The 12,414-nt window shown below is 39.1% G+C and overlaps 1 protein-coding gene across 3 annotated transcripts in view; it reads left to right on the forward strand.

Annotated features, from left to right (window-relative positions):
- The window catches only part of BDP1 (BDP1 general transcription factor IIIB subunit), a 46,042-nt gene that overhangs the window by 7,783 nt on the left and 25,845 nt on the right, over window positions 1–12,414 (forward strand). For all 3 annotated transcript variants that reach the window (XM_083703074.1, XM_083703075.1, XM_083703076.1), the window contains exons 7-19: window positions 1,017–1,111; window positions 1,281–1,335; window positions 1,693–1,845; window positions 3,210–3,491; window positions 4,590–4,752; window positions 5,513–5,663; window positions 6,692–6,756; window positions 7,817–7,967; window positions 8,273–8,361; window positions 8,993–9,128; window positions 9,665–9,747; window positions 10,496–10,733; window positions 11,675–11,871. In XM_083703074.1, the coding sequence (XP_083559200.1) occupies window positions 1,017–1,111; window positions 1,281–1,335; window positions 1,693–1,845; window positions 3,210–3,491; window positions 4,590–4,752; window positions 5,513–5,663; window positions 6,692–6,756; window positions 7,817–7,967; window positions 8,273–8,361; window positions 8,993–9,128; window positions 9,665–9,747; window positions 10,496–10,733; window positions 11,675–11,871 (1,858 nt within the window). The remainder of the gene's footprint in view (window positions 1–1,016; window positions 1,112–1,280; window positions 1,336–1,692; window positions 1,846–3,209; window positions 3,492–4,589; window positions 4,753–5,512; window positions 5,664–6,691; window positions 6,757–7,816; window positions 7,968–8,272; window positions 8,362–8,992; window positions 9,129–9,664; window positions 9,748–10,495; window positions 10,734–11,674; window positions 11,872–12,414) is intronic.

Consider the following 12,414-nt stretch of genomic DNA (forward strand, 5'->3'; position numbering starts at 1 on the left):
CCAGGCTCCTACTGGCCTTATTTTTATAGTCAACATGACCTTGACTGAAAGAGATAACAGGACCAGTTTAAGCCAGCTGTACTTAGCTTCTTTGAAGGAATAACCCAAACATCATGAACCTTCTGCTTGTTTCTTTCACACAGAGAAGCTTCCGGAACCTTCTTGAATTAATTAGAATAGGAAAGATCTCTGCACATCAGATCAATACTTCTGCATTAAGAAATGCAAACTGAGAGTTACATCATGTAACATAATTTGTATTTTTTTACAATCCATGGTGTGTGTGCATGCATGCAAGTTAATTGCAAGAGTAAGTCTTAGTGGCATTTACTGATGCAAAGAGTTACAGTGCCTTTGACTTTCTGTGCAAATCTGGCAGTAGCGATCAAATGATTATGTATACTCCTGTATCCATATAATTTCAAGTAATTCTCATGTTCTGTTTCTATTATCATGGGCAGCCACAGTGGTGTCCATATACATTGTTGGACTGTAGCTCCCATTAGCCCCAGCCAGCATAACCATTAGTGAGGGATGTTGGGAGTTGTAGCCCAACAACAACTGGAGGGCATCAGGTTAGTTACCCCTACTCTAGATCTACTGTACTGTACAGAGTTAAAAATAGCTGATTGCTAATTGACAGTGTTTATCGGTGTGCTTTAAACTTGGTGTGCTTTAAACTAATTATTCATTGCTGCCAGAGGAAGATTAGTGTTAATAGCTCACTTTTTAAGGCTCCATTTGGAGTGAATAGCTTAAAATCCTTTTCAATGAGAACACCTGAAAAACAGAACTGTGTTTCACTGAATTGTAAAGCTATGCAACCCTTATTAAAATGCGCAGTACAATACAGTAGCTAATGTTAGTATGAAATATTATCCATTTCAAAATATGCAGCTAAAGGGAGATGCTTTGGTATTTAGCTGAATGTGTACATTTATTGATCATGAGATTAAAACTGATATACCAAAATTGCTTAGTAAAAAATGGCTAAACTGTTTTTCTCTCTCTTACAGAAACAGATATGTTCTTCTTAGCTATAAGTATGGTAGGAACTGACTTCTCGATGATCAGTCAGCTTTTTCCTCACAGAGCAAGAACAGAGATTAAGGTAAGCAATGAAAACCACCCAAAATCAATTGAGAAGTGATCATCTGGTTGTGGATCTATCATTTTATGCTGTTCTGTTAAACATTTGCACAGATCATTTCAATTGAGTTTGCTTCTGTGTCAGCTGATGATCTGAGAATGGCTTATATAGCATAACTTTCTGTTTTCAGAATAAATTTAAACGTGAAGAAAAGGCCAATGGATGGCGAATAGATAAAGCATTCAGTAAGTATTACCACATGTTTAATCATTTTTTTCATTTGGGGGAAATGGTGTGTGCACTCTAGCAAAACTAAACTAAAATTCCATAACTGTACCTTTTAACAGGAGATAAACATTTTGAGTAAAGGGTCTGTTTCATCGCTCTGTTAGATCTCGTTTAATGGTTCTTGATATTCAGTAAATATTATGCTTTTTCTTGGTATTAAGTAGCATCAGGACTACATGTATTTTAAAATACTAATTTATAGTTGCATGAACTTTCAGTGACAAATCCTTTCAGGACAACAGAAGCTCAAGACAAAATTATTATTTTTAGCTGGAATGTTTGTACATAAAATAATCATCTCCCTTTTTTTACAGAAGAAAAAACGCCATTTGACTTTGATTTCTTTACAAAACTCCTTGAGAAGGTCCTGGAAAATGAAAAGAGAAAAAAGGATAAGGATGCTAAATGTCAGCATCAAAAAGAAAAAAATCCCAGTGAGAAAAAAACACTCAAGAAAAAGCGAAAAGGTATTTCTAAGTACTTAAATGTATTAAGGAGTAAAAGTAAATCCTATTTATTATTAAACTTCTCTTCTAAGATCTGATGGACCCACTGTTTTGCATTCCTTCTGTGTGGAATGTTAGATTTGTCAGTGTAGACCAGGGGTTGGCAATTTTTTTTAGCTGCAGGCCGCTCCCTCAGACCTGTGGCAGGCTGGAGAAGCATCACCGGGGGAGGGGGGGAGCTAGAAGAAGAGGCGAGGGGGGAAAGTAGTCCTCCTTCCCACCCCCCAGCCGCTGCGCTTACCTTCCCAGGGGCTGCTGCTGCCGCCACTACCACTGCCACCGCCACAGCTGCTTCTCATGGGTAGGCAGAGGGAGTTCATTCGCTCTGCTCTTTGGCCCACAGGAGCACCAGGGCGGCGACAGCTGAGGAAGATGAGCAGCACAAAAGGGCTGGCTCCGGAGAGGGGCTGCTTAAAATGGCACCCAGCCAGCTCAGCCCAGCCCCCTTGCTCCTCTAGGCAGGGCGGAGAGAAACCAGGAGGAGGTGCCGCCGTGATGTGTGTGAGGGAGGGAGGGAGGGGGAATGGAATGTTGCAGAAAAAAATATGGTGCAGCCTGAATGAACAGAATCCCCACGCTGATCCACGGACAGCCCATGAGCTGGATCCTGAAGGCAATTGGGCCTGATCCAGCCCCCGGGCCTTAGTTTGCCAACCCCTGGTGTAGACAGTACTGCACTCTAGAAAGCCTTTCCAAAGGCTTGATTGGCAATGAAGGCTGCAAAAACACTTTGCCTTACAGGCATTTCACATAATGCATGTTTGATTGTTGCTTTTTTCAATGCTAGAATTAGTTTTGTTTTGATTTCTTTCACTGTTTTGACAGGTTTAGGGCTTGTTCTGTCTTATACTTGGGTTTTTATTTTAAATTAATATTACCATCTTGAATAGTTTTGATTGGAATATGTCACATGCATAGTCACATTGGGTGATATCTAATGGTGCCCATCTGCCGGCAGAAAAAAACTTTGGCTTCTCCTTCTCCATATAGACTTCATGCTCTGGGACAGATTTGGTTGGTTGGATAGATTTGCTGCAGAGAAGGAGAGGTCCCATTCTGCTATGTTGCATTTCTCTTATTTTTATATAATATTGGCGTGTGTGTGGAATTAAGACTTTTCCTCACAGCTAAAACCGTCTTTGGGGGTGGTGGGAAGGAGGACTGATGGAAGGGAAAGCAGAATATGTTGAATAGTCTTATATGGAGGAAGTAGAATTCTATTTTTGTTCTTGGGATTTTGAAAAAAAGCTTTTTGGTATTTTTTTTTAGCTTCCTTGTTGAGAATTGTCTTGCTGTAGGTATATTTACATTGTATACTTTGATAGCTAAAGTTGTCAATGGACAAGCAAACCATGGTCAGGATGATCCGCAGAATGCCAGAATTTCTGATGCAGAAATGGAAGTGGATGCTGGCACAGCCGAAAAAGAGAACGAAGAATCTCCTAGCATTTTGGAACAGGCAGACGGGCAGACAGTTACTGAATCAGTGATGGTGAAAAAGAAGAGGAAAAGGAAGAAAAAAGATTCTGAACAGGAGGCAGAGAATCTTCCTGACGAAAGAACTATTTCTGCAGAAGTGGCTGAGGGAGAAAAAACTAGAAAGAAAAGTAAGAATCTATAAATTGTTGCTACTATGTCACAGTGTGCATGTGTGCTGATTTTGCTAATCTTATTCCAGACGCTAAACTATTTATTACAAGATAAAACAGCCTTAGTAACATAACCAGATTTAATAATCACTCAACTGAAGCTCATTTACTTCATCTTAATGACAAGTGTACAGCATAAATAGAGATGATTTTCATATTGAATTTGAGACTACTTTAAAACCTGTATGTAACAAAATGGCTTGATGTGCACCTGCAAGTAGTTGGATACAATATGTGTTGTATTCCCAAAGATTTGTAGGCTGTGCAATTGCACATCATTGTTCTTTATTTCAGGGTCAATTATGAAAAGCGAGTTTTATAATGGTTTATGATGAATTGTTGCCATAGTCACAAGAATATATCCACTTGAAGTTATTTTGTTAATTTATGTTTCATTAATTTTTATGTCATTTATTCCATTAAGTATTTTCAGCAACTGTTGCCATAGTTAAAGTGCCATATTAATAATTATAAGAAATAATGAAAGATTCAGCTTACCGTTAAATAAACTCCATATACTGACTGGCATTAGAATGGCTGGGTTAGGGAGGACATTGTGTAATTTTATTTTTCCTTCCTGTTAACTTAAATACATGATTAATGCTTTGTGACAGTGGAAAATCACAGATCACTTTAGGAAGTTGCACTTCTTTCACACTAGAGTCCTTCCAGTAAAGGAAACCAGTAAATTAAATGCTCTTCATCAGATCCACTGAATAGAGTGCAATAGAATTAACTGGATCTGGTAGGAAGAAGCTTTAATTAAAAGTATATTAGTTATTCAAAATCATCCTGCCTGCCCATAACAAATAGACCAGTGGTGTAACTGAAATTTACTTTGGGGTGGGTGGGGAGGAAATGACCAAAGATCAATTTGAGAAAATGGGAATGAAACACAGAAAATACTGAAATGTAGAGCTTTTGAAAATTGCCATCTGGATAGTAATTTCAAAGAAAAAAGTTAATGTGGAAGCAACCAGAGGCTCTGTCTTTTAGAAGTGTGTTTGAGTGGTAATTGCTTCAGTGGACATATAATGTTCAACAATATATTGTCAGGAAAAAATCTATCATCTAATGTGGAGATAAATGGCGCAGAAGAAATTGGTGAGGAGCTGGAAGTCCCTGATGAAGAAACACCTGCCAAAACTCTTCCATCTGTTGAAGAAGACCCACAGGTGGATGAAGAGACAGAGGGAGACCTTGGTTCAACTTTATCTGGGTAATAAGATATATTCTCTTTGCAGAATTATATGAACAAGCCTTGGTACAAAGTATAAATATAACATCTTTATTACTTCCTTTCCAAAAGTCTCCTAAAGGTTCCCTGCATTGCTGTATTACATAGAGCCCATTTCATTTGCCACTCAGATGTGGCTGACAAATCTGCCTTAATTTTCTTTATATGGAGCTGTTGAGTCTTTTATATACAGAAACAAACATTTTTTTTGTTTGGAGGGTGCATAGGAGCATTCAAAACAAATGTCATAACTTGCTTTCTCTTTGGGCTGGGAGAAAGATAGCACACCTCTATAGAATCTCATAGGCAAATATTGAATAACTGCAGAGTGCTGTGAACTTCTTTTTACTTCCTATCTGTGTGTGAGCAGCGGTCTTCTGCTTGAACAATGTGGCTTCATCTTCTTTCCCCCCACCTGTAGTCCCCTGCCCCATGCAGCCCCACATCTGCTCTGAAAGGTTGCAGGGGGAAGAGAATTGGAAGGCCTATTGTGTGAGCAGAAGTGTGCTTGTACAATGCTGAATTTTGCCTTCAGATACAAAGTTTGAGTATTGGAGGGGGTTCTTTGATAGGACGTTATAGTGCAGTCCTCTTTTCGTTTATCAATCACTTTGAGCAAGCCTCTATCTCAGTTAGCACAGCTGCTGAAAGACAAAAGTAAGAGACAAGAATCTGCCATGAGCCTATGGGGTAGAGTAGGAAAATCATTAATGCTTTCTTCATATTCTTCTTACTTTTCCAGTATTCAGAAAGGTAATGAATTCCTAGACATTGATTCTGGAGAAGCAGGCGATTCAGATGCGAGTTCTGAGCACCATGTTGGGCAGCCTTCAGAGTCTCAGATGTCTCTCAAAACAAATAAAGAAGGTGTTGAAGAAAACAGTGCAACGAAGGTAAACAATATTTACACGTGTTTCTAGCCTACTTCCTATTTCAAAGAAACAACTCATAAAAATAAAACCCACAAGAAGGCACTGAATGCCACACTTACGGTTTCTGTTCTGATTCGGCATAGATTCCTGCATACGGATATTGCTTTTGGATATGGGCTATTAGGTACAGAACAGGGTGGGGGAGGTAGTGCGTTGATGACATTGTGCCTGCATTTGCAGGCCGGCTACCAGATAAGGGGGTGTTATCACCTCTGATAGCTTATTTGGACAAGGACTCATACCAGATATTCTGGGAGCTCACTGATCGTTTCCCATTTCTTTGTTCTGGATTTGTTCTTTTGGGTAAAACAACTCAGAATGAGCGGAGGACCAGCTGGGTGAGGAACTGTTTCAGCCTTCTTTTTCTTCTTCCCAGTTATTTGCCCACTTAAAATTGCCTTCGTCTCAAATGCCTTTTTCCCTTGAGGAAAAACAAATAAACTAGAACCTGTTTCCCTTGGGGAGAAAAGCAGCCTGGCAGAGTAGGCAATTCTAAGAGATGACTTAGGTGAGGAGGAAAGGATTAAGCAGTCATCAACCCACATGGGGAAAACATTCATGTCCACCCGGAGAGTGCCTGCTATTTGTTCAGTGGGGGAGATGCACAGCAGTCTGCAAAGATTTTTGCTTCGTATGCACAAGCTGTAAAAGCTTCTGACACATCATCATCACTATTATTATATTTATGTATTTATATATTACATTTATATACCACCTTTATCTTCTAAGGAGCTGAAGGTGGTGTGCTTGGGAGCTGACTGAAATTCTACTTTAGTTCAATTTCCCCCCAGAGAGTGAGAGAACAATATGTGGGGTTCCCCCACTTTCAACCATGACACACACATGAAATTCTCATCAGTCTTCACTTCTGTTTTGTAGAGAAGTCAGCTTAGTGGGTAGAGGTTCTTGCTCCCTGGCATAGCCTCTCCCTTAATCATTAAAGAAGCCAGGACCATAAGATCATACTAACTGTTCTGATTTCCTTGCAGAATGAAGTAGCAGAGTTAGATCAACCAGATGAAAATACAGACTTTCCAAGTAATGATGAGCTTATGTGAGTAAAATAATTGAATGTGATTCCTATTTCCCCACATATAATGAAACTAATTCTATAACCTGATTTGGGGGTGGGGGAGGCTTTCAAACAAGTTTGGAGTTCAGGTGATCTCTCTATGGATAAAGTAGGAAGGAGGGTCATGTCTATGATCTCATAACTCCTATTCCTGGTTCTCAGCCTTGCTTTTAATTTATTACATGGGCTTGGTAAAGTTGGTCTGGAGATTTTAGAAAAGAAAACTCACTACCATTTGAAGTGAATAAAATAACAGAAAAGAGGTGGAAAATATATGACGGGTGTGAGGTCTATTTGCCTAAAGGAATCTGTCTTTTTAATTTCATATTTGCTTTTCTAGAGTGCAATCCTATGTATGTAGATTCAGAAGTAAGTCTTATTGAGTTCAATGGGGCTTACTTCCAGGTAAGCACATAGGAATGGAACCTATTCACCTTCCTACAAAGGTGTGGCATTGGAATATAATGTTCCTTTTGGTCAGTGAACTAACAAGATCACAAAGGCTTTGTCACAGAGACTTTATAGACCTTGTGAATACCTGTTGCTGGAATTCACAAGTGACAAGAGTGCAGTTGTGCTCAGGTCTTGCTTGGAGGTTTCCCATAGAGATTTGGTTGACCCCTGTGACAACAAGATGTGAGAGTAGATCGGCCTTTGGTCTGATCCAGCAGGGCTCTTTGTATGTTCCTATTACTGTTTCTTAATGTTTATAGTAGTAGATCCTCTGTTGTGCAAGATTGAAATACATAGTTTGAATCCAAAGGTATGAGTATTGTTTGAGTGGCAAGTCTTAGATTTTTACCAATTTCTCCATCCTGCAGAAAATTTCTAGGTTGCATTGCATGCCTTTCTGGAAACTCCTGTTAAACTCAGAAGTGGCTTTTGGGAGACAGGGGGCTTCAGCAGGAAGTGACTGGCAGGAAAATATAATAGATGGCACCACCACTTCTACATCCCATAATAAATTATGTTAACTGAGACAGTTGGTGATGGACTAGATTGTGTTTGTTGGAAAAAATAAATATATTCAATTTAACTTCAGGGAAACGGATAGAGCAGCTATTGAAAAGACCACAGTGAAAGGACAGCTACAGAGACTTGAATCAGAACCTTCAGAAGAAAAAGAACTTCCAGTTAATGCCACATCCGAGGGCAAGATTTCTCTTTCAGAGGTGCTGGTTGCTGCAGAAAAGGTATGGGACTAAATAATTTTAAATTAATACAAGCTTTTATTCTCTCTTCTGTGCAATGGAAGTTATTTTAATTTCACAACCCAATCCTGTTTTTAAGAGGGCTCAGGGGATTGGCTGCATTGTTGCACACACCCCTGTTGTTGTTTCAGTTTGTATACTGCATTTTATCAAAAGATCCCAGGGTGATGGACAGCATTAAGGATACTTTTATGGAGCATAATAATAAAAACGTAATACAAAGCACAATAATAGACAGCATAATGATAATAACTCTTATCTAAGTTCTTTATGTCTCTTTCATTTAGAGTTCTGTGCAAGATACAACTGCTAACATAACTGAACCTAGCATAGAGCAAACTGACAGAGCAAGCAATGATGTGGCAAGTGAATCCCAGTAAGTATATGTAAAGTAGAAAGACTGAAAAATATGGCTTACAGTGTGCATCACTTCACCACTTACTATATTCAGGTGTGGTGAAGGAAGCAGCTCCTAATGGTGCCTACAGAATGTCATCTCCTAATCAGACACAGTAGGAACTATTAGGAGTTAAGCAGCTTACACTGATTTGTGTTTCTTTGGGATAGAAGAAGAGGTGACATTTTGGAGGAAAGTCTTGCTTTGATACGGAACCAAATCTATCCTTTTTAGAGATGAGTCAAATAGTACTAAAATTTAACAGTAACAGGAGCATTAGGCATAACTGTTGTAATGAGTGGAAACTAAAAACAGAACTTTTCACAATTTCTTTTTGGATTTTTTTGCATTTGAAATCACTTGGACATTTTAGGGAAGGGATGGGGAATCTGGTCCCATCCCCAATGTTGTTGGACTATAGCTCCCATCATCCCTGAGCATTGGCTTTGCTGACTGGCGCCGATGGGAGTTGTAGTCCTACAAAATCTGGAGGGCCGCAGGTTTTCCATCTCTGTTTTGGAGAGTATAAATAATTGTTTTTATAAATTATTTGCAGGTTTTGCCTAAAGAGTGTTGGGATTATAATTTTTTTCTCTCTGTGTGTTTCCAGAAACACTCAAAAAGGTCCTGTAGTGAGAGGCCGTTGGCAGAAACCTAAACCTAATATATTGAAAGTGTCCAGCAGAAAAGAAGCACCTCTCCGGGAAAAGCCTGAAAAGCCAGAGGCTGATGAAACAGTAGGAAAGGTATCCTCTATGTTAGATTTAATTCTCCCCTTACCCTGAGGACTGGAACAAATTTACAGAGTATATGAAAACTGTGTGTGATCAGGAAATAACGCTTGTTGGATTCCAAGAAGCTCTGTGAAAAAATAGACTGGAATGTCACTTAAAAGAGAAGATAAAATAAGGATTGTTAAAGTGCAACATAAATTTAGGAAATGTGAGAAGTTGTGATAAATATGAAAATTGTCAGATAGGCTGATGGAAGTCTAAAAGAATGTATAAGTCAAATTGGATGTTTAATTATAAACGGAATGGTTATTGGAAATTTGAATAAAAATTAATTTGAAAAAAAAAATCTCCCCTTACCCTGCTCTTGCAATTTGGGAAATTAGGAAAATAACTCTCCATTATTATTATTATTATTAGTGATTTTTAACTCCATGTAAAGGATTATGTTAGTTGTTTTCTATAGCAGGTTTCTGCTACTTTATTAACTAACATTAACTACTATTATTTTAAAAATGTATACTCCACTTGTTTTTATGCCTATTCCTCAGAGCAATGACCAGCATGATGCACTCGGTATCGTCACAGAGGAGACTGCAGAAAAAGATTGCCAAGTTTTAGATACTGAATCTCTGTAAGTATGTTTCTATAATTCTATAATTCTATAATTTATAGGCTGACCGTTAGAGTTACCCCACAGCAGGTTGCTCACAACATATTACAAACTGTAAAATTGTTCTACAAAACACAATACGAGTAAAACATAATAGCAGCAGAAGTTAAAAACAGTATCAGAGAATTAAGCAGATTCAGATAAGCTGGTCTCAAACCATGTCATACTTTAAAGACCAAAACCAGCACCTTGGATTGGGCCTAGAAATTAATAGGCAGCCACTGTAGTTGGCTCAGAATAGGTGTGAGATTATTGGAACACTTAGTTCTCATAACTTTTCTTACTACTGCTTTCTGTACCACCTGTACCACCTGAAGTTTCCAGACAGTCTTTAAGGGCAGACTAGTGTAGAGCGCATTACAGCAATCCAGCTTGGAGGTAAGAAAGGCGTGTATTACAGAGGCAATGTCTGCTTTCTGTGGATAAAGCCACAGCTGGTACACCAGTCCTGTTTTTATTATACAACTATGCCTGTTTATATACTGTTGTTGTTGTTGTTGATGATGATGATGATTATGGTGATGATATACCTTTGGCTTATTCATAGGGGGAGAGTTGATCCTCCATGGTGACAAGCTTCTAAAATTCGAAGTGGCACCTGTAATTGGTTCAAATAACAACCAGGTTCAATTACATTATGAAATGAAGGATCTTTGCAATGTTTAATACCCCCTAATTCTTTTCCTCCCTGAAATCATTGTTCTTTCAGGACTAGTAAGAAATCACAAGAAAGCAGCAAGCAGGTTGTCTTGAAACCTGCGCCATTAGCAAGGGGACGAATACAGAGGCCCAAGCCAAATTTAGGAAGGGTTGCTAGAAAGCCAGAAGAGCCAGCAAGAAACACGGAGGCAGAAGAAGAAAAGGCAACTGATGCAGCCATTGAATCATCTGAGAAGATTCGGATACAAGCTGAATATAACAGCCATGAACTCCTAACTGTTACCACAGTAAGTCCCACAGCCCGCTTGCTACTGTACATAAAACATTATGTGAGCACTTGACATTTTAGATGAATTAGATTCCAGCCAGTAAACATTTATGTTTCTTATAAACCAGTTAGTCTAAAAGGTGCCAGAGCACTCATTTTCTTAATATAGACGGTAAGATCACATCTAAGTACTCAAAATCTTTCCATATTATATTTTTCCTGGAACCCCACGCCCTTTCCTCCCCCTTTAATTTTTTTTAGCCACATGCATAAAGCTGAATGCGCACAAATTACATGTGAGGAAGTTGCAGGCAGTCTAGATCTTTAATTCAGAATTCTGGAAAATGGGCTTCCTGCTGATGTAAAAGATGTACACTGTAGGTGCACAGGGCATTCTATCCCTACTTTAGCAGACAACGTAAATTTTTTTTTATGTTTTTGGGACTGGGGCCTATATTTGAAAACATTCAAGAGCACAGCATTATTTTGCTTATATAAGATGTAATCTGGTCCAGAAAATAACATGTGCACATATTGATTTTGGTACCCAAGTTAAAGCTTGCCTTCTTTTTTCCAGATGTAATCCTCAATAATTCAAAACATATGTTTTGTTGTGCTAACTGTATTAGTAAGAAAGGGCAGCACACTTTTGAATTGCATTGACTTCATGCACAGAAGAATCCTAAGCAGTGTGAAAACTTACTGCTTTATCATACCAAAGCAGTCTAGTACATTAGCAATTTTGACACCCCCAGTACCAGTGTAACCTTTTTTTTGTAACTATTATTTTTAACTTATTTCCTTTTATATTGGTATTAATTTCTTAAGTTAATGCAGGCTAAAGGCTTAAAAGAACACTGTGTTCTTGTCTAAGTATACACTAGCTGAATGTCTTCAGATTATTTTCTTGATGAACTCTTACATGTTGGATGTTTCAGAGAAGTTTAATTTGTTTCCTAGGAGGCAGCTAGTTATGAAGCTGACATTCCCCACTGTGATGTCTTAGAAGACAAAGCTGTTGCCAGTGGTGAGAAAGTGCTTTTGGCACACACAATCCAATCTCCTGTAAAGACCCTCTTCGAATGTGAGAGCCATGAATTTAAAAATGTGTTTCTGTCAAGTGATAAAGTGGAGGATGTGAAGGATCTTGCTACCAGGTAAGGTTTCTTATTTTGAAGGTAAAGAATAAAGGGCACAATGCCATCTTCTTAATGGAAAAGAATGCGTACTGACATATGTGTATGTTTGTGGCAAATACATTGTGCAGACACTCCCCCCGCCCCCAACGCACATTCCACTCGGGTTCAACCGTGTTCACGTGCGTTGCCACAAAATAAAAAATAGTGCCAAAATGGTGTGAAAAGAATGGCAGAGAGCTGGAGAGCGGTGAAAACAACTTGCATGACTGCTGTGAGTGTCTCGCTGCCTCCACCCACTCATCCTTCTTGGCTTTCTTCTTTCTGGCTGCCAGAGCCATCGTGTGTGGGGTGCTCTGTGTTTCCCCTTCCTGCCCACCTACCTGTGCCTCCCTTGCTCACTTGTCAATTTTGTTCCTTGAGCAGGATCTGAGAGTCCCTCTGCCCTCTGACTGCCATCACCCTCTCCCTCGCCGCCCCACAAGCAGGCGGCAACATTATTTATTGGGGTATGAGTGAGAACATCTGTTGCCTGCATGATCATTATGGGAAATGTCCTTAGTA

Source organism: Podarcis gaigeae, assembly GCF_964106915.1.
Source record: "Podarcis gaigeae genome assembly, chromosome: 11".
Classification (NCBI taxonomy): Eukaryota; Metazoa; Chordata; class Lepidosauria; order Squamata; family Lacertidae; genus Podarcis; species Podarcis gaigeae.